Here is a 22,607-nt window from a genome sequence, read left to right as displayed (position 1 = left end):
TTCATTAAATGTAACCATATTGCTACACGTAGAGGTGCCTCTCTTCTCTTTTTTACTCAGTTGTAACATTACGCTACTTGTATATCAAGTCAAAATTTAAAAAAAATTTTGCTGGTGTAGCACCCTACAGGTAGGTGCTAGGTAAAAGCATAGTAGGCCTTGTCTGCCTAACAGCAGAGCCATGTTTCTTTTTGTCAGGTAGGTTGTCATGACTTCAGGTTATGTCTTCTGAGGAGGGGAGTCTCTTTGACCCGATCAAAGCCGATTTTGGCTTTGTCTGGGACTCTGACCAGCCGGCGGACATGATGGCTGGTCGCTCAGGTCTCCCCGGGTCCGGAATAACATAGGGCTATTGGAGCTGCAGCTCCAGGCCCCTCCCTCAATATAGGCCCATGCCAGTGGCTTTCCAATATCTATGGGTGTCATCTTGAAGGAGCGGAACCAATTAGGTGTGCAGGCACGCGTGATTGGTTAGCTGTGCAGCTAATCACGGCGTGATTGGCTCCCTGAATGTGCCATTGCGAAAACTAGGGCGGAGAGTGAGACTCACTGAACGTGTGGGGCAGGCTGCAGTGCACGAGTAAGTAAGTGTATGCTCACCGCTGAAGTGTCCTGACTTCTCCCTGCCTAACACGGAAGTCTGTGAGTCCTCCTGTCCTCCTCCGAGTCCCTTTCCCCTGCCTATGCAAATATCGTGACCGCGGCGATATGAATATCGCCTACGGCCGCAGAACGATAGTCACTATCGTTCAGCTCTAGTGTCCACCATGTAATGTGCTGTGTTGTGCAGTGCTAACCATGTCATGTGCTGCGTTCACCATGTAATGTGCTGTAATGTGCAGTGCCAACCCCCCTCTTTCCTACCACCCACTCTCTCTCTCTCACCCTCTCTCTATACCCCTTTTTCTCACCTCCCTCTCTCTCACTCCCTTTCTTTCTCTCACCCATCTCTCTCACTTTCACCCCTTTCTCTCCCCCCTCTCATTCAGCCTTCTCTCTCTGTTTCAGGTAATCAATTGCCCGAGAATGAAATAATATATACACAGTGCTGCTCACTGGATAAATAGGAGTTCTTACACTCTTCAGACTAGAAATCATTAAGCCCTTGTTTACATTGAAGGCAGCTTTGAAATCGTGCAACTTCATCTGAACTTGCACAGTTTCAAAGCCGCATTTCAGTTTGACTTTGGGTGCGACTTGAAAGACATCTGTGCGGGTTCATGAAGAGATGTCTATTGAAGTCGCCAAAAGTAGTGCAGGAACTACTTTTGGAAATCGGTGCGGCGTTGCAAAGTCAGTGTTGCACCAATTGGGATGGTACCATTGCCGGCAATAGGCTGCAATTTGAACTGTCAAATTGCATGACATCGCTCCAATGTGAATCAGGGCTTAATGTGCTTTCTCCTATGGTCCCACTTTCACCAAGTCTTGTTGACCTCAACACATAAATGTTAGTAGGCAGTTGCGCTTTAGATTGCAGACATCCTGGGCTTGCTGGGATTTATAATCCTCCTTATGATGTTTCCTCAGTTTACTCCTCCAGGCATATAGGATTAAAAAAAACACTGGTGCTTGTGTCCTCCACAGTGAAAACAAATTGAAACTGCTGGGCTTTGTTGATCTGCACCACTTGGTCTCATCTCCTCATCGTTTTTGCTCACATATAGAACAAATTGGCAAGAAGGGCAGACATAGCAAGACTGTATTTACTAAAGACTTTTACAAAATTGGTTTACACTCACTTAAAAAAACCTTAAAGAATAACTCCACTTTCGTGGAAGCAAATAAAGAAAAAACAATGTAGCATATACAATTGCGATACAAGTTATATTGCAATTGAATGTTTTTATAAATTAGCTTTCCTTTTCAATCTGCAGCCGCTGTAATTTTCTGAAAATGCAATGCAATATGGCTACCTGGAGGCGTTCTGTACACAGAATGTGTAAACACAAATACACCTTAATGCCCCCCACCCCCCACAGAAACTTAATTTCCTGCTTGTATGATTGGCGCCCCAAATTTTCCAGAAGTCTGCACTAAGATGCAAGTCAGATTTCAGGCATTCCTGCAGCAAAGATTTCAGTTTTGGTGAAATACTCCCAATAGGAATCGGTCTAAAAGGATGCAGGCCCAGCAGCTTTCCTCATTAGTGCCCTGCAGGTGCACAGCTGATTGATAATCATGAAACCACTCCCATTAGACTCCCTTTCTCACATAAACACAGACAAAATACACAGATTTCTTCAGAATAACAAAAGGTGAGAATCTGCAACAAAGTTTGTTAAAATCCTTGCAATGTACATAGATCACCCAGATCACCACTTTACCAATCAGGCCTGTATAGTAGAGTGGCCAGACGGAAGCCACTCTTCAGTAAAAGGCACATAACAGCCCACCTGGAGTGTGCCAAAAGGACTCTCAGATCATGAGAAACAAAATTTTCTGGTCTGATGAAACAAAGATTTAGCTCCTTTGCCTGAATGGCAGATGTCATGTCTGGAGGAAACCAGGCACCGCTCATCACCTGGCCAATACCATCCCTACAGTGAAGCATGGTACAGAGACTGAAAACCTGTTTCAGAGCACTTTGGAGCTTAGACTGGGGCGAAGGGTTATCTTCCAACAGGACAACGACCCTAAGCACACAGCCAAGATAACAAAGGAGTGCTATGGGACAGCTCTGAATGTCCTTGAGTGGCCCAGCCAGAGCCCAGACTTGAACCTGATTGAATATCCCTGGAGAGATCTGAAAATGACTGTGCACTGATGCTCCCCATCCAACCTGATGGAGCTTGAGATGCCCTATAAAGAAGAATGGGAGAAACTTCCCAAAAATAGGTGTGCCAAGCTTGTAGCATCATATTCAAAAAAAGACTTGGGGCTGTAATTGGTGTCAAAGGAGCGTCAGCAAAGTATTGAGCAAAGACATAACCCTGCAGCAGTCCTGCCAGTCCTGGGTCACCAGCCTCTTGGCCCCTGACATTTAGCAACCTAAGCCAATCACTCTTCTCCCGAAAGCACACTCATGAGAAATGTAGTTCCCAACAACTCAAGCGTTTTTAACACTTCGCCTGCCAGCTGCCTCTGGGCCGGGGGAAAAATATGATTTTTGTACGATCTTACTATAAAATCTTTTTCTCTGATGTTCATCGACAGACGCAGCCTCATCTCCATGAGCTGAGTGGGGTTAGGCTGCCACCTCCAGGAGTAGTCTAGGCAGTACGTTAGTACAAAACTTTTAACATATACACGCCCACGGGGCTGTCCCTCCAGGCATAACCCCCACTGCCACAGCCCAGCACATCAATTTAGTTGCAAGCAGTGAAGACAAAAGAACCATCCCCACACAGAGGGGCAGGTGCTGTGTCTGTCGATGGACATCAGAGAAAAAGATTTTACAGTAAGATCTTACAAAAATCGTATTTTCTCTATCGTCCATCGACAGACGCAGCCTCATCTCCATGAGCTGAGTGGGACATCCCAAAACAGTATAGGCATGAGGGGTGGGAAAAAAAGCAACCAGACAGTAACGTCAACTAGAGGCTAAACCTAGCCAACTGGGCAACATGGAGTTTTAACAAAAACAGAAGCTCACCCAGGAAAAAGACCCCTAGGAGAATAACAAAAAAACATTCTTTTATGAAACAGCAGCCTGCAAAACCTTGCAGCCAAAAGAGGCATCCGAAGATGCCAACAAATTCACCTTGTAAAATTTGGTAAAGGTGTGCACAGACGACCAATTTGCTGCCTTACAAACTTGTACAACAGAGGCCTGATAGCGAAAAGTCCAAGAGGCACTCAGCGCTCTAGTAGAATGCGCCTTCACAGGGAAAGGAGGAACCTGACCCTTGATTGAATAAGCCTGAACAACCGTCTGCCTGATCCATCTCGAAATGGTAGCAGCGGACGCAGCCAAACCTTTGCGAGGACCGTCCAGAAGGACAAAGAGAGAGTCCGACTTCCTTATCGCCAGAACCACATCCAGAGAGTGCAAGGCAACTTCTTTGTGATGTTTAGGCTTAGGTCATAAGGAAAGCAACACAATGTCTTCATTCAGGTGAAAATCCGACACCACCTAAGGAAGAAAGGACGGATTAGGTCGGAGGAGCACTTTGTCCCTGTGGTCCACCGAATAAGGCGAAAGACAGGACAGCGCCGCCAACTCAGAGACTCTGCGGGCAGAAGTGATAGCCACAAGGAAGGCAACCTTCTGCGACAAAGAAAGCAGAGAAATCTCCCTAATATTCTCAAAAGGAGGCTTTTGAAGAACAGACAAAACCAGATTAAGATCCCATGGCGGTAACGGGGATCTCCGTGGAGGAGCCAGATGACGCACCCTCTGAATGAAAGTGCAATTCAAACAATTAGTAGCCAATGGACATTGGAAGTAAATAGCCAAGGCCGACACCTGGCCCTTGATAGTACCCAACGTCAAGCGTTGCTCAACCCCTTTTTGTATAAAGGCCAAAACCCAAGCTATAGAGAACAAGTGAGGGTGCAGCTGCAGCGATTCACACCACGAAATGTACGATTTCCACGTACGATGATAAATCTTCCTAGATGTCGATTTCCTGGCCTTCAAAAGGGTAGGAATCACAGGATCAGAGAGACCTCTATCCCACAACACCTTGCATTCAACAGCCAAGTTGTTAAAGCCTGCGACTGTAAAGCAGAATGGAAGATCCGTCCTTGAGACAGTAGATCTTCCCGCAGAGGAAGACGCCATGAAGATCCACGACCATTTTTACCAGTTCTGCATACCAGGACCGCCGAGGCCAGTCTGGTGCCACCAGAATGACTGGAATACCTTCCATCGCCACCTGGCAAAGAAACCTCGGAAGGAGAACAAGCGGAGGGAAGGCATAGATCAGGCAATACTGACTCCAAGGAGCAACCAGAGCGTCTTTGACATCAGCCAGAGGATCCAGAGACCTGGCCACAAACCTCTGAACTTTCCTGTTGGGAAGAGATGCAAACAGATCCACCTCCGGAGTCCCCCACCGGGCCCACAGGAGACAAAACACCTCCGCATGAATGGGGCCATTCCCTTTGATCCAACACCTGATGACTCAGATAATCTGCCTGCCAATTCTCCACAACCGGGATGTGGACTGCCGAGAGAGCCAGAACATTGTGTTCTGCTTACACCAGAATCTTGGCCACCTCCTTGGCCGCCAGGGCACTCCTGGTGCCCCCTTGGTTATTGATGCATGCCACGGCCGTGGCATTGTCTGACTGAACCCAAACCTGAGAGCTGCGTAGCCGACTCATCCAGTGAAGCAGGCAGAGCTTGATCGCTCTCAGCTCCAGAATATTGATCGGCAAGGAAGACTCTTCCATCAACCAAGTCCCCTGGGCACAGAGCTTACCCAGCACTCCACCCCAGCCTGACAGGCTAGCGTCCGTGGTGACCACTGTCAAAAACACCGGCAGGAAGGATTTGCCTTGGCACAGGACAGGTGACTGGAGCCACCAAGAGAGAGAGCCGACTTCGTGAGATGGCTCAACTAAATCTTCAGGTCCAAGGACCGAGGATCTCTGTTCCATTTTGCCAGAATCTCTTTCTGTAACTGTCTCATGTGAGACTGAGCAAATAGGACCGCTTCGAAGGTCGAGACCATCAGACCCAGGGCCCTCATGCAAGCTCGCAATGAGGATTGATCGGTCTCCATCAGCAACCGGACCGCCCTTTGCAACTTCTGAAGCTTGTCCAAGGGAAGGAAGACCCTCGCCAGAGCAGAGTCGAGGATCAGTCCCAGATAAGTGACCCTCACGGATGGTGTCAGGGCAGATTTCTGGAAATTGATCGTCCACCCGAATTCCCGAAGGGTCTGAATAGTGATGGAGACATTGTCCAGCAGATCCAAATGGGAGACTGCTTGCAACAGGAGATCGTCCAGATATCCCACAATGGAGATACCTCGTTGACGTAACAAGGCCAGCACAGGGGCTAGGACCTTGGTAAAAACTCTGGGAGCCGAGGCGAGACCAAAGGGTAATGCCACAAATTAAAAGTGCTCCTCTGCCACTGCAAAGCAGAGGAATCGCTAGTGTCCCAGGAATATGGGGACGTATTCTTGATCCTTGAGATTGATGGAAGCCAGAAAATCCCCCTGATTCAAGGATGCCACCACCGACCGAATGGAGTCCATTTAAATCTTCTGCACCCGCACAAAGTGGTTCAGAGCCTTGAGGTCCAGGATTGGACGCACTTTGCCCTCCTTTCTGCACACCGTGAACAGGTTTGAATACAACCCTTGAGAGTGTTCCTGTAGAGGAACCGGCACAATCACCCCTTGAGCCAGGAGATCTCCCACAGCCTCCCGCAGATCCTTCAAACTCTCCGGAGCCAGGTGAAGATTTGACTGAAAAAACCTGTCCCCTGGCTGGGACCAGAATTCGATCTTGTACCTGGAGCAAATCAGTTTGTGAACCCAATCGTCCTGAATGAAGGAAGTCCAGGGTTCCGAAAAAAGTGCAGATGTCCCCCAACCTCTGAGACGGGTGAGGGCACCCCTTCATGCTGAAGAGGACTTGTTTGCAGCGCTGGACTGACCGGCCTTGGGCTTGCCCCAAGGCTTTTTAGCGCCTCCAGAAGTTCTGAACGGCTTACCTTTTTCTTGTGCCCCGGAGGCACAAAAAAAAATATGTTTATGAGCAGAAAAGGAGGGACCCCGCTTAGTACAGGGTGTCTTACCCATGGAGGACTGAGGAAAAAGAGTACTCTTCCCACCAGTCAGGCCCTTGATTAACTCATCCAATGAGTCGCCAAACAACCATTCTCCTAGAAAGGGGAGATCAGCTAGGGCTTTCTTAGAAGCTTGGTCAGCCGACCAGCTCTTTAACCAAACCATGCATCTTAAAACAATGCCCACAGCCAAAACCCTGGCCACCAGGGGAGCCACATCCATAGACGCATCACACAGGAACACCAAAGCCTGGATCACCTGGTCCAACAGTTCCAGCTGTTCCGGAGAAACAGTCTCGGGGTCCAAAGACTCCCGCAACATCCATTCTGTCATTGAATGGAATCCACTTCATCACCATCCATGAGACTAAAACAGACACAAACACCGGTTTCAAAATGGAACCCACCAACACGTGAAGATGGCGGGAAAGAGATTCCACCCACCTGTCCACTGGATCCATAAAAACCAGGGAATCCTCCACAGGAACAAGGGTAGATTTGTTTAATCTGGAAACAGGATGGTCCACCTTAGGCGGCACCGTCCAATGGTTGGAGACCTTTTCAGCAAAAAGGGTACCGACGTTTAAAGCGTTTTGGCACCACTAACACGTGCTTATCGCGCCGTCATTGGTCATTCACAATATCGTGAAAAGTGTCGGGACAAGGGAAAACCCTATTAGCTTTTGGAGACTTCTGAGAGCCAAAAGCCACCTGCGTCCCTGCCGGCGTGGGCTCATCAGCCAATTTTAAAGTATCCGGTACTGAAATAATCAGGGCTTCCACTAATGCGCGTTCCCACGCTGCAGCTGAAGAAGACAGGTCCTCTTCACCATCTGACTGCGAGGACAGCCACCCCTCAGGTAGGGGGGCGTCCGGGTCGACCCCATCAGCCTCTGATTTAGAGGACACCTCCATAGATGAAGATGGCAGCGGTCATTTTTAGCTATCAACCTTTTTCATGACTAAATCAACTTTAGTCGCCAGGCTTTCCAGGGCTGCTGAAATGTCGGCCAGCGACTGTGATCTGGACTGTCCGGGAGTCGCACAGAGTGGGTCTGACAGTGATTTCACAGTTTGGGATTCCATATTGCAATTTGCAAAAACCAGAGTACTGTCGCTTTAAGAGGGCCGATCGCGGTACCCACCACCGATCGCAGCAGCCTGCAGGGAACCCCTTTAAACTAAACTGACAGTAGAATGTGCAGGAATATGCCCGCAGGGACGCCAAGTACTGTACCACCTCAGACAAACCGTCCTCCTGATTCTTCCAGCAGCATGGAGAGAAAGACAGGAAGTGACCTCAGCCAGCAGCAATAAACAAATGGACAGGAAGGGATGTCGCCTGAGGTAGGTCACACTGCTAACCATAGCACAAGAGCTACACAAAGATGGATGCCCATACATATCAATAGGAAGCTACAGGGAAAATGGCTTCCCCATACAAGTCTATGGGGAAAAATTCACATTGCCAACACTTAGGATGGCGGCGCCCACGGCGAACCATGCGGCCAGGGACCAACACATAAAGGCCTCAGGAACCACAACAGGGACCAGCAAGCCCAGGGTACCATGTCACCCCCCCCCCAGGGCGCCAGGCGCTCCAGACACACAGCCACCACAGGGACAGGGAAGGGGGGAGGGTAGTACACACAGACTGGGCACCGGGCAGGACAGGGGGATCTTTTGGGAGGCACACAGCCTATTTTCCCCAGGAGAGGGACCACATCCCCCCAAGGCCAGCAGGGGCAAGGGGGGCACATTTACTCACCATACCATGGACCGGGTGGACTCTGCTCTGGGCAGACTGCCTCCCACCCGAAGTGGGGGTGCTGCCAGCCGAGGGGTACGCTGCGACTCAGGGCGTTCCAGGTCATCGCGTCGCGGCTAGGCAGCCGCTCGCAGGCTCGTCCCAATCTGGAAAAGGGGCGCTGTAGTGGCTAGGCCTAGGTCAGGACTATAACCTGCTCATAGGCCAGACTGGGGGGACGATAAGGATATAGATTATCCAGTGCGAAGCCCCAGCCGGCATCGTTGCTTGTAGATAACCAGGAAAATTCTTCTCTGAACACTAGCTAGCAAGTGAGTAGAGAAATAAAAAGAAAATATTCTGAAAAGAATAAAAAACTGAGACCGGAGTCCCAGCAGTAAACCTAGGTCCTACTCCGTTTCTAGGCACAAACAAACTGATGTGCTGGGCTGTGGCAGTGGGGGTTATGCCTGGAGAGACAGCCCCCTGAGTGTGTATATGTTAAAAGTTTTGTACTAACGTACTGCCTAGACTACTCCTGCAGGTGGCAGCATGGAGATGAAGCTGCGTCTGTCGATGGACAATAGAGAAAAGCTTTTTTTTTTTTTCTCTTTTTGCATAGCAACCACACACAGGTGGAGGACAGGAGTCTGCAGGGACATCCCCATATAACAGATAACTGGATGACAGTCAAAAGATCAGGTGTGCAGAGTGGAGGAGTCACATGACCTGATATATATCCTACTTGAAAAAGTCTGATTTGAGCATGAGTTAAGTGAAAGTTTAAGAATTGTTTTTTATTTTTAACACATAAATAACTAAACTATGCTTATACAGAATGAGCTCAATGATGTACACATATTTATTTATTGTAAGCACATATACATGTATAGCGAATGATACAGTCAGAAATCATAAGTATTCCAATGTAGTTTGGAATGACCAAACAATCCACACAAATATTGAATAAATTGATTTTATGCTTGTTTTTAATGTTATTTAGGTAAGAATGTCACTCAAAGGCTCTTTATGTCACTTCTATATTAGTAATTTTGTTAGTAACTCTGGATCTCCGAGGAATGCATTCAAGATCATATCGACTTTCATATATGGTGGGACATATTTGCCACTGGTTGTTTCTGTAGATGCCTAGGCAAGTGTACACATCTGGCTTGTAAGTTAGTAGGCATTTCACACCTGAGCTGCGGATGACAGCGTCTGTTTGCATGATGCTTTCCTCATCTGTAAAGTCACATGTATACACACATATAACATGTTTGCTATCTGGCTGATAAGGACTTACTTTTGCTACGCTAAGGCGACCTTCTATCACTGCAGTGGCTATACCACGCCACGCATGGTCAGCTTTAAAGCCGGTGTCTAAATGCATCAGCCATTTTCCAGATATTACACCATAATTAAGCGCCAATTCTCGCACAAGTTCATAGTTGATTTTGCGTCCTGTACTCTGAAGCTTGTCCCAGGCATCCTGAAGTTCTTTTCCACCTTCAATTTGCGGACAATAACCAGGGCCATACACAGCCAACCACCCCACTGGTCCAGATCTTTCCTCAGGGTTACCAAAACGAGAGACCCTGGAAGGACGATAGGTTTCTAGCCATTCTTCAAACTCAGCACGTGGGGTCTTTCTTGCATCAAAAATTATCCAGGGGTCCATATCAGCAGCCATTGCTTCTGCAGCATGGTCTTCTGATCCTTTTGGCCACCTTTCTCCCTCCTCGTAATCTGCCATTTTTGTACAGCTACCATGACAAAAACAGAAATACGGTTATTTTTAGTATATGTATACCTTTATTTCATAAACATACCTACTGAATTGGGAAACACATGTTATCAATCTAGGGAATGTATCTCTATCCTGCTGCTATTTGGAGAGTTGGGAAGATGTACATTGTTTTTGTTGGGTGGTTTAAAAATTAAAACACTTTTGTGTTCCCTGGATTGACATATCCATTAACTAGAACAACCAGCCTTGGGCCTTTAACCTTGATGATTAAAGTAATACACCAAACAAAGAAGGAAATATAAATGAAGTTGAAAATCACACGGAAGAATAGGTTGTCGTGTCACCGCAGAAAAGGCACACTGTACAGTCTCCTTAGCCAGAATCATTACAATATTATGCAAATTACATTTTTTGTTTCTCTTATAAAATTGGAAAGCAATTCACAAAGCATCTTTCATCATGTTAACATGAACTATGCCACAGTATGTGACAAAAATACAAGTTAATAAATATACAGTCAGATCTTCTGCAAACCATATGACATCAAAACTACCCAAACAGTAAAGCTGGCCATAGATGGTTCAAATCTAGGCTGGTTCAGCAGGGACCAGACGCGATTCGAACCATGTATGGGCAGGCTGATTGTACCAAAGTTAATTCCTTGATCGACTTGGGTACAAGCAGCATGTTGGATTTTTCAGGAGATAATTGCCAGCGACTATAGACTCTAGCAATAATCACTATATGTTCCCCCAGTAATAGCTCCCCTGGAGTTGCAAGAAAGAAAATTGCACCATCTATGGCTGGCTTAAGATCCAGTCTGCTATCACAATGGAAGTACAAAACTCCTACTAAGACCTTTGTACACTAAATAAACAGAGTGGTTTGGACATGGTACAAAATTGTTAATTACCGACCAATGTGTATTGACCACTGACTGTTTATGACTTTGGTCATTGAACAAAGTTTTGTAAAAGTATAAAGTAATCACAGACATAAGTTAATATTAGGAGCTAAATTGGAAGCCCAATTCTCTTACCATAAAAGGTATAAAACAAAAAACGTATTTCACCTCCTGTGACAGAGTTCTACTTAATTATATAAAAGAAACTGTGTAGTGTCACCAAGCCAACCAAGGAAGACCATGTATTCTTACTGTCAGACTATATTGCTGTTCTGGTGGCAACTACAAAATACTTAAATTCCTGGAGGCACTGGTGATTAGGACAATTAGAGAGAGTAAATTTCCCTCTAATTGGGACAGAAACAGCAATAGTTTTTACTTCTCATCACTCAATTCAAATCTAAAAAGGTTTGGTCTTTAGTTTTAGTTTAATATCAACAATGACAAAAAAAAAGTATGCAAACTTTTTTATTGCCCATACTTGTGCAAGATTGCAGACTTTAAAAGTATTGTAAAGAAAGCTTTCTTGAAAAAAAAATGTTGAGGCTGTCCGATTACATAAATTGGACAATACTACTAGTTAAAAAAAATTCTGGCAGTTGCTTTTTACCAGATTATTTTTGAGGATATACAATTGTCCTGTGAACGAATGCATGACTAAAGTCTCCCAAGAACTTGCTTCCAATGTCTGTCATTTGTTTGAATGGAACCAATGATCCCTTGTGATTTTACCACCACATGGAAAAAAAAAAAAAATTGCCCTTGTGTACCCCGAAATCGATACTTCAGCAAAGCAATTATTGGATCAAGACATTTTACCTTTGGCTTAAGAATATTTGGATATTTTGATCACACCAGACATAATGATATCTGTACAGATAGTTAATAAAAAAGTAGAGTACTGTGTAAGACAGAAATTCTTCAAGACTGAATTGACCCATTGCTAATATCACAGAATAGGTGGTGACATTATTATTATTATGAAAAATACTCTTAGGCTCTGTTCATACATATGCAAATTGGATGTGAGTTTCCATGCATCCAATTCGCTTGATAGGAGAGTGTGACCGGCTCTCAATGGAGCTGGTTCATACAGCTCCAGGGCAGCTGTGGTTCACATTGAAAAAAGGTCCTGTGCGTCTTCTGGTCCGATTCAGTTGCGAATTCAGGCAAAAATTCTGATCGGATTTGCAACTGAACCGGTGAACAGGAACGCACCAGACCCCATGATGTGAACCACAGCTGCAGCATATGTGAACAGAGCCAGAATCAAAAGCTTTTGAAAACCTACATGTTGTTGTGCTTGTGGTGATATCTAGGGTGCATGTGTGACCTGGTGTTGTAGTTTAAGAATCAACTTTATTGCTCTTTTGTGTTATCTAAAGTTGTTTTAAGTGAGGCAAGATGTCACAGCAATACAAAATAATGCATTGGCCAGGAACTAAACACAGATCTGCTCAAACATAAGCCCTACAAGACGTTATACTCATATAATTACAGCTCAACGAGTATGCTAAACAATCCATATGATTACTAGATATAGTACTTACCTGGAAAGAATGGCCAGATATAGTAGTTAACACTGAGGGCAGCGAGCTGTGTGTTGTTTGCGCCCGTTACATTTTTTTTTAATTCAGGGAGATAACCAGAGGGTGGTAGCACATGGAAGATAAGTGTAGTTTGGAACATAGTCAAAAGGTTAACCCTTTACTTAGATAAAATGTAATTGCAGTGAATTAGAGATATACAGTTAGGTCCATATATATTTGGACACAGGCATATTTTTAGATTTTTTTCAGGTATTTAACAAAACATATTCAAGCTATAGTTATATAATGGATATGGGCTCAAAGTGCACACTCTCAGGTTTAATTTGAGGGTATGTACATCCAAATCGGCGGAAGGGTTTAGGAATTACAGCTCTTAAGATTAACAATCCTTTTTTAAGGGACCAAAAGTAATTGGAAAATTTAATCAAAAGCTGTTTCATGGCCAGGTGTGGGCTACTCCATTATTTCTTCATCAATTAAGCAGGTAAAAGGTCTGGAGTTGATTCTAAAATGTGGTATTTGCATTTGAAATTTATTACTTTGAACCTACAGTACATCATGCGTTCAAAGGAGCTGTCCATGCAAGTGAAACAGGCCATTGTAAGGCTTCAAAAACTAAACAAATCAAATAGAGAGATAGCAACATTAGGAGTAGCCAAATCAACAGTTTGGTACATTCTGGGGAAAGAAGAATGCACTGGTGAGCTCAGCAACAAAAAAAGGCCTGGACGTCCACAGAAGACAACAGTGGTGGATAATCACAGGATCCTCTCTATGGTAAAGAAAAACCCATTCACAACATCCAGACAAGTGTAGGACACTCTCCAGGAGGTGGGCTTATTGTCAAAGTCTACAATCAAGAGAAGGTGCAAACCATTCATAAGTCTAAAAGGATAGAAAAGCCAGATTAGACTTTGCCAAAAAACATCTAAAAAAGCCAGACCAGTTCTGGAAAAGCTTTGTTTGGTTGGACGAAACTAAGATTAATCAGAATGACGGGAAGAAAAAAGTGTGGAGAAAGCTTGGAACAGCTGATGATCCAAAGCACACATTGTCATCTGTAAAACATGGTGGAGGCAGTGTGATGGCATGGGCATGCATGGCTTCTAGTGGCACTGTGTCGTTGTTTTTTTATTGATGATGTGACAGAAGACAGAAGCAGCCAGAAGAATTCTGCAGTGTGTAGAGAATTATACTGTCAGCCCAGATTCAGCCAAATGCAGCAAAGTTTATTGGACGGTGCTTCACAGTACAGATGGACAATGATCCAAAACACACTGCAAAAGCAACCCAGGAGCTTTTGAAGGAAAAGAAGTGGAATTTTCTGCAATGGCTGAGTCAATCACCTGATCTCAACCCAACTGAGCATGCATTTCTCTTTCTGAAGGCAAAACTAAAGGCAGAAAGACCCACAAAGAACAACTGAAGACAGCTGCAGTTAAAGCCTGGCAAAGCATCAGAAAGGAGTAAAACCCAGTCTTTGGTAATGTCCATGGGTTGCAGACTTCAGGCAGTCATTGCCAGTAAAGGATTCTCAACAAATTAAACAAATTGTAGTTGATTGTAGCAATTTTTTATTTGTTTTTGGTTGTTTGGTGTTTTAACCACTTAAGCCCCGGAAGATTTTACCCCCTTCCTGACCAGGGGGTATTTTGCGATTTGGCACTGCGTGACTTTAACGGACAATTGCGCGGTCGTGCAATGCTGTACCTAAATGAATTTGACGTCCTTTTTTCCCCACAAACAGAGCTTTCTTTTGGTGGTATTTGATCACCTATGCGATTTTTTAATCATGCGCTATAAACAAAAAAATAGCGTCAATTTTGCAAAAATAACAATATTTTTCACATTTTTTTATATGAAATTCCCCCCCAAAAAAATGTAAAAATCAAAATTTTTTAACATTTTCGGCCAATTTGTTTTATGCTACATATGTTTGGTAAAAAAAAAAAAAAAAAAATCGCAAAAAGCGTATTTTGATTGGTTTGCGCAAAAGTTATCGCGTTTACTTACAAAGGGAAAGATTTTTGTCATTTTTGTTGTTTTTTTTTTTTAACGCGTAATGGTGGCCATCTGCGATTTTTTTTTGCGGTACTGTGACATTGCGGCGGACAGATCGGACCCTTGACTGACATTTTTGACACTTTTGGGGTTACCAGTGACATTTCTACAGTAATCAGTGCTATACATATGCACTGTTACTGTAAAATTACACTGGCAGTGAAGGGGTTAACTTTATTTGAGAGGGAGGGGCTGTGTGTGTCCCTAGTGGCGTGATTCTAACTGTGATTGGCTGTGGCGTGAGGTGTAGAAAAAATGATCAACGGTCCTACATAGTAGAACCGTATGATCATTGTTTCTACACAGGGGAGAATGACAGGCGACTTGTTTACACTAGCCGCTTGCCTTTCTCCCTCTCCCCCGACGATCGCCGAGTGACCGGCGGACATCGGGTCCGCCGGCCACACACGCGTAGACCTACGTCGCTCTGCCTGTGAGGGGCTGACTGCCGCAGTAAATATACTGTGCGCAGTCGGCAAGTGGTTAAGTGAGCATAGACAAGAAGGGTTATATTGTGTCGTTTTGTTGTTATAAGTGTTGATAACTGAGTCTTGATACTCTTGGGCTTCACACACATAGGCTTATGAAAATAGGCAGCATTTTTCTGATAAATTTGGCAGAAAATACATCTCTACTGTTACAATATGTATGTGTATTAATGTGTGTATGGTGTTTGAGCTTAAATGCATTATACTAGCCAGAAAATGAACATATTCTGGCAACTGGAATACATTTACACGCACATGCCCATGTTTTTACTACTCTAAAGGTACCCTCAGAACCCACTTTTGGTGGGTTTTTTTCTTTCTGCCTGCAAATGTTCCTCTTCAAATATTTCTGTACATACCTATGTGTGCATGGCCACATAGGCTAACATAGAGGTGCTTTTACAAGTAAAAAAAAAAAGAAAAGCTGATCGCCTGTAAAAGCGCTGTTTTTTTAAGCTCTGTATGCATAAGGCCTTATGAGAAGGGTGTGGTATATTTGACACTCTTGTAGACATAGATAAGATGTAAGATGCAAATTTAGCTAGGCACTCAGAATTAGGTGAGGCTTAAGCCTGCTACACACTTTAATTTCTTTTTCATTCAACCCAGCGGGCTGAACGCAAAAAACTGAGAAGCTTGGGAGGAGCTCACTGAAATAACTTTGCAATGTTAGTACAGCGATCTCCCCATTGAGCTATTGTGTTCTGACATGAGGACTGCCCCTCTAACAGAACACACTGGTCAGCGCTCGCAGCCATCTGTTTTTGCAGCATGCCCATTCAACAGAGGCCGGATGTTCAGCTGCCTGCTGTTTCTGTTGAACTGGCTGATATTCAGTCCGGGTGTACTAGCCTTTACAGAGGCTTATAATTTATATACCCAAAAAAAAAAAAAAAAGCAGATAGCATCCCCGCTTGCTCTCTGCTCATCCCCCTTAGGACATGGACAGAATCTATGGATGATGGGAATCATAGTTCTTAAAGGGGCGCTGCACCATGCTTTTCTTTGGAGACCAGTAGGCTGTGGACTTTAATACCTATGAATCCCTGCACAGTTTTACTGAGCAAACTGATCCTGATCGCAGCAGGCCAAGGAAGAGAGTGATGGGTACAGACAGACCTACAGTCTGGGTCTGTGCTCTATTTTCAAGGGATAGGATAGGGTGAAGGGACTGACCTGCACCTGAGCCTGATAGAGCTGTCTTTAGAAACTGAGTTTGAGACTGAAACTGAGAGACTGCGGTCTGTGTGAGGGACTGAGACCTGATCGCTGGGTACTTCTGATGAACAAGCCACTGGGGCCATACTAGCCAATTGTAGTGGGGATCTGAATAACACATCCTAAACACCCACCACACACTGTTAGCCTAAACAGAGAAGGCTCCTACTTAGCTACTTACTACCTACCATTCAACCACACTCTTAAATGGACAGTGCACCACCTAAAGATGGGCCCTACCAAAAGCTGGCCAACATTAACTACTAGACGCCAGGTACTTTTCACCACCTCCAGGGGTAAACCCCCCAAAACATACTAGAAATGCGTACATCTGCCCAATGTTAGGGTTGATTGCACAAGGTGTACACCAGGACTATTTTGATTTTTCTGGACTGGTTGAAGTTGCTTAGAGACTCTTCTTACCTGGTTGTAGTTTAATTTAGTCTTGCTATAACCCTTTGAGTGCCAGCTAGTGGGTAATAGACCGTTTCACCCTCTTAAGTCTGTATGATTACATGTTTATTGAGGTATCCTTTGTTTGTTTGCATTGTCCTAATATATTTAAATAATTTAAATCCAAGTTGTTGTGGCCTAATTCCTGTATACTATTACATTGTGGTAGCCTACTATTACTTGAGTTACACAGGTGTAAACAGCTTTATGTTAAGTGTGTCAGTGGGACCGAGCATTTAGGAAACTCATGGCAGAACAGAGGACCCATCATTCACCAGAGGCTCCTGTGGGGGTAAGCGCTACATTATTATACAGGATTTATATAGTGTCAACAGTTTGTGCAGTGCTTTACAGCATGAAGGCAGACAATACAGTTGCAATTCAATTTAATACAAGAAGAATCAGAGGCCCTTGCTTGTTAGAGCTTACAATCTAAAATCAGCTTCCACTAATGTGTGATGTATTGGTAATGCTGATGTATTGTAGTATGGTCTACTACATTTAGATCAGTGGGATAAGGCTGGCAGGGCATTCTTCTGTTACTCTGTCAGGACATTTAAATTAGTTAGTCCATATCCAAAGAGAATGGAGTTGGTGTGGGTCAACCTAAAGGCTCACATGGGAGCAGAGCCCTGTACAGCATGAAGTGATGCATGTTTATCTTTTTATTCTAGCATGTAGCTGTGTGTAGGCAGCCTATATAGGTGGACATTTTTGCCATGTATCACAAAACAAAAGCAACTGGACTATCAGAACTTTCTACATAAATTCTGGCCACCCATTTATCCATTTTATTTTGTGACATCTCTTGTGATGGTGCCAAGTGTGCTTGCGGTTTTATTTTTATTTTTTTGGCTTCTTTCCCCTCTGTTTTCACCTGGTGATCTGGCCAGTGGCACGCCTCCTGTATTAGAGTGCCTCCACTCTGGATGAAGGAGCAATGTTTGGACAGCAGCATTGTCAGTCTGGGGGGAGGAAACCCGAGATATGTCACTCTTTGGGAAAGTTTCAGAGAAGACTTCCCTTTGTTGACTATCCAGCCTAGTGACTGGAGGAATTCCTAAACCATCTGGAGATCCCTCTCTAGCTTTTGACATGAATCTGCCACTACTAGGAGGACGTCCAGGTAGGGGATGATCAGAATTGATTAACGAGGCCAACGCTTCCCCCAGGACCTTTGTAAAGATGCGTGGGGCTGATGACAACCCGAAGGGCAGTGTTTGGAACTGAAAATGTTAGATCTCCAATCCTAACTTTACTGCTAGTCGTAGAAACTGTTGGTATGCTGGATGAATAGGGATGTAAAAGTAGGCATCCTTTAAGTCCAGCGTTGCAATGAAGTATCCCGGGTAAAGCAAATTTCTTATGGAATATACTGATTCCATACAAAAGTGCTTGTATCTGATCGAGTGGTTTAGCCACAGCATTTCAATATGAATAGGGATGTGAAAGTAGGCATCCTTAAGTCCAGCGCTGCCATGAAGCATCCCAGGTAAAGCAGATTTCTTATGGAATATACCAATTCCATGCGAAAGTGCTTGTATCTGATCGAGTGATTTAGAGAACGCAAGTTAAATATCAGGCGATAATTTCCCGAGGGTTTCTTTACCACAAAGGTGTGGGATTGAAAACCCCTGCCCTGCCCTTTGAACCGGGACCAGAACGTCCTGAGCTACTAAGTCTCCTACATGGAGACTCAGGGCAGTCGCCTTTACTCGATCTCTGTGCAGACTGGAGATTAACAACCTCTTTGACGGCCGGGAATCAAATTGCAATCTTTGCCCCCTGGACACCAGATCTACAATAAAAGGGCTTGAAGTGATCCCCTTCCACTGTGGGAGGAAGGCCCTCAATTTTCCTCCCACTCTGCAGAAGGAGTCATTGTAGTTTGGCAGGGTGTTGAGGAGGGTTAGACAAGACCCCCCCCCCTCCTCTGCCTTTGTGGCCAGTCCATGGTTTCTTGGGTCTGGCCTCCTTCTCACACGGACCCTGCTGTCTGCCCCCCTGCCCTCAAAAAAACTTCAGAGGAGTCGTTTTTTTTTCTTTTCTTGAAACAACTTATTTTTGTCAGCAGTATGTTCAAGAGCTCCTTGTGACCTGGGGCCAAAGAGATGGACATCTGTAAGGGGAAGGCTACACAAGCAGAATTTGGAAGAAGAGTCTCCTGACCACATTTTAAGCCAGAGACTTCTTGAAGCCGAATTAACCAATGCCAAGGTCCTAGCTGCAATCCTGACCGACTCAACTGAGGAATTAGCCAAAAAACCTATGGCCTGGGAAAAGAAGTGGGAAAGATTTAATAATCTGATCCCTTGGTGTCCCGGAAGACAGGGGAGTCTGTATCTGTGAAAGTCATAACTCAAGATGTCTGGCTAGACAAGTGGACGCTAAGGCCAGTTTTAGACTAATAATAGATGCCTCCCAGGCTCTACGCAACAAGCTATCCCCTCTCTTATCCATGGGGTCTTTAGGTGTACCCATATCATCAAAAGCTAGATCCATCTTTTTGAAAGAGGGGCATCCAATTTAGGATATTTGTTCCACGGCTGCACTGTGTCATCATCGAAAGGAAACCTTCTCTTCAGGTTGCTGGAATAAAACAAATTATTTATTTTCAGGATTCTCCCATTCTAATTAAATTGTATCTAGAAGGGAGCTGTGCACAGGAAAAACCCTGGTCTTTTTCTTATGCACTCCTTCATACATAAGATTGTGTTTTGATACCTGAAACTTCTCCTCTTCAATTTCAAGTGTAACAGACAGCTTTGAACAAATCCCCATCCTCTAGTGAAAATTTGTACCTGGAGCCCCTAACAGATTCCCTATCCTTAGGCTCTTCCCCTGATCCAGATTCCCCCTCTGAGGAATGGGGAGACGCAGACTCCTCTCTTGGATCCTCACAACCCGCACTCTGCAGCGGAGCTCCAGCCACAGGCATATCAGAGGCTTGACTCTGAGTGGAAGTCTGCATTTTGTCAATAAGGTTTTTAAAAGAACTAAAGGTAGAGGAGAGCTAATCTCTAACTAAAGTGAGCATCTTTTGAGAGGATATAGTTGGGTCATCCTTTACTAAACTGTCTATGCAATTGCGGCAGACCACTTCTTTTTAGGTGGTCGCATTTGGACCTTGTCCGAAACCTTGGTCTGTAAACAGAAACTTAAAAAAACTAGTTTCAGAACCAGACCACCCCAGTCTCCAAACACACCCAGTGTGGAAGAAAGAAAAAGGTGCCCCCCCACCAAGCCCCATACAGCTATGCTGAAGGAGAGAAAGCCCCACAGGATATTGCAAGAGGGAAGAGTCCCCAGGATTACATGAGAGGTACTGGTGCCAGAGCCTGCATACGCTGCCTGGGCAGTTACTGCAGAGGAATCCATCCTGCTCTTTCTTTATCCACAGCCTCTGCTGGGTGTAAGGAACACCAGCCGCCTAGCCATCTACTATCCGCGCTTTAAGGAGACAGGAACCAGCATCTGCTGATGACGTCACCCGCGACTGGAAGTGACCTATGCCACTTCCTTGGGCCAGGGAGGAATGCAGAAGCTCTGCCCCTTCCACCCTACACGCTGGAGCTGTGCCAGGAAATCCCTTTTTTAAAATGGCCAGCGCTCTCCTTCCCCTGCACAGCCAGCCACGCTGCCTGCAAGGATGCCGCCATTGGGATTGGACAGAGGCTCCCTCCTGCTCTCCCGGACACCACCAGCAGTCTTGGCCTTCCCCAGGCACTGAGGATAGAGAAGCAGCCACCACTAACCTCAAGTTATGAGGTTTCGCCTGGGCAAGAGAAGTCAGATAGAAGATTATTTCCCAAGTCTCCAAAGGACAGACCATTAAACCCAAAGAACCAGGTTCCAGGAAACATGTTACCCCCTGTTCGGAGGAAACACTAATACTGAAGGGGGTAGAACTGGAGGACCGCCTTTTATCTGGTGGGGTTAACGGTTTCCTGTCCTGGTAGGAGGAGCCCTAGGTCTTATGGGCTGTCCTGGAAGACGATTTGAGAAAAATATACTGTATTTGGTTATTGATATTATTATATTAGAATATACCCACGGATGTATTTTTTCAGTAATATGTCCTTTCTTCACAGGTGAAAAAAACATTGAAATTGCGCAACAAACACATAGAAATTTGTTCAAAAGAGCAGTATAAAAGCAGCGTTTTAAGTGCAACAGATCCAGTATTGTCCTCCTCCCGACCCAAATCTCTCCAGCTCCCATCCTGCACTGCCATGTTCATTGTTTATGTCACAGGGAGCTGGCTGTCTTCCCCTGGTTTGTGTAACCTGTTCCCCCAATGATGCAGTGTGAGATCTGGCATCTCTTTAGACGAATGGAAGGTAATGCCTCCCAGGATATCTAATGTCAGTATCCCAGAAAGCAGCAAGAGGAAAAGAAAACAGCACTCTCGTCTAGGAGAAAATGGCAGAAGGTGGGAAGGCCACATTTAAAAAAAATTATAGACAGGTTTTTTTTTTAAAGTATACGGGGTCGACTGATTATCACTTTTTTTTTAAGAATCGGTATCGATCACAAACTTACCGATATTGGTCTCCCCCTGCCGCAGCGGCCATCTATTTGGGGCCCATTATGTCATCAGCCAGGACTCAGAAGGTTTTGAAGTCCTGACTTCTTCTAGGTTTTGCTCTGACAGTCTGACTGAGTGTTGACTTCTTTTACCCAGACAGGGCAAAGGTCACCACCTCCCTTGCCTCAGACAGTGCACACCACGGAACGGCTGGACCAGAGAGGACACGCCAGCCAGCAGCCACCCTCAGCAGGGTGCCAGGCAGCCAGCCACCCACCCACCCACAGCAGGGTGCCAGCCACCTACAGCAGGCTGCCAGCCACCCACAGCAGGGTGCCAGCCACCTAAAGCAGGGTGCCAGCCAGCTACCCACCTACAGCAGGCTGCCAGCCACCTACAGCAGGCTGCCAGCCACCCACAGCAGGGTGCCAGCCACCTAAAGCAGGGTGCCAGCCAGCTACCCACCCACAGCAGGCTCCCAGACACCTACAGCAGGCTGCCAGCCAGCTACCCATCCACAGCAGGGTGTCAGCCAACCTTAAATGTACAGTAGATTGGCACCGGATATCGGCCTGAAAGGTGGCCAAAAATCTGTACGGGCCCTGAAAAAACGATATTGGTCGACCCCTAAGAGATTACAGCAAAGTTTATGCATCAGACTAGATAAAAATGTTCAGCTGAGGAGGAAAGAGGGACAGATGGCTTTGGCTCCAAATAAAGGACAAGTTAGGAGCTATTGTGGAAGTACTGAGTGCCCAGCACTGTGCCAGGTGACACAAGTAACAGAGACACAACAACATAGCAAAAAGCAGGTAAACATAGGAGTGCTGGAAATATGTCATGAGCAATGCTATGTGGTGTAAAGAAAGCAGATTTCTGGACACAGCACAAACTACAAGGAAACTAAAGATCGTCCATTACCCTGAGCATATACCCCAAACACAGCTACACAGGCGGCTTACTGGAGGAAAGGCTCCGCTGTCATGTCTGCCAGCTCAAACTTGCAGTAGTAGGCCCCGTTACCTAGACAACAGCAGCCATATTTGATCGACTGTAGGGGGTTATGTAAATGGAAAACTTTATTAACATAAGCGGAGAACACAATAATATAACACCAGGCTTCGCATTCCACCGGAATGCTGCTTGAAGGCAAAGATGTACACTAACATAGCACCGCCCCACTTCTACCACACAGGAAACACCTTCTGTTCCCTCTAAATCAT

At 45.3% G+C, this 22,607-nt stretch overlaps 1 protein-coding gene across 2 annotated transcripts; it reads right to left on the bottom strand.

The window, feature by feature from the left end:
- Positions 1 to 9,397: 9,397 nt before the first annotated feature.
- LOC309565151 (UPF0696 protein C11orf68 homolog) lies at positions 9,398 to 22,458 on the bottom strand. 2 transcript variants are annotated; one of them, XM_082269935.1, is made up of 2 exons: positions 22,306 to 22,458; positions 9,398 to 10,198 (listed from the first exon to the last, which is right to left on the bottom strand). In XM_082269935.1, the coding sequence occupies exon 2, from the start codon at positions 10,186 to 10,188 to the stop codon at positions 9,463 to 9,465; it is 726 nt and encodes a 241-aa protein (XP_082126061.1). In that variant the 5' UTR covers positions 10,189 to 10,198; positions 22,306 to 22,458; the 3' UTR covers positions 9,398 to 9,462. The 2 variants fall into 2 exon arrangements, with proteins under 2 accessions (XP_082126061.1, XP_082126060.1); XM_082269934.1 differs by having other exon boundaries at positions 22,347 to 22,457.
- Positions 22,459 to 22,607: the final 149 nt, after the last annotated feature.

Source organism: Pelophylax lessonae (assembly GCF_965119305.1).
Source record: "Pelophylax lessonae genome assembly, chromosome: 10".
NCBI lineage: Eukaryota > Metazoa > Chordata > Amphibia > Anura > Ranidae > Pelophylax > Pelophylax lessonae.
The sequence above is the reverse complement of the archived record's forward strand: the minus strand, read 5'-3'. Positions and strand labels throughout refer to the sequence as shown.

Excerpts from the sequence above, each read along its gene's own strand:
- LOC309565151 (XM_082269934.1), bottom strand. The coding sequence starts at position 22,369 with ATGACAGCGGAGCCTTTCCTCCA. Across the intron at positions 10,199-22,346 it reads ACAGCGGAGCCTTTCCTCCA|CTGTACAAAAATGGCAGATT; the intron begins GTAAGCCGCCTG and ends TTGTCATGGTAG.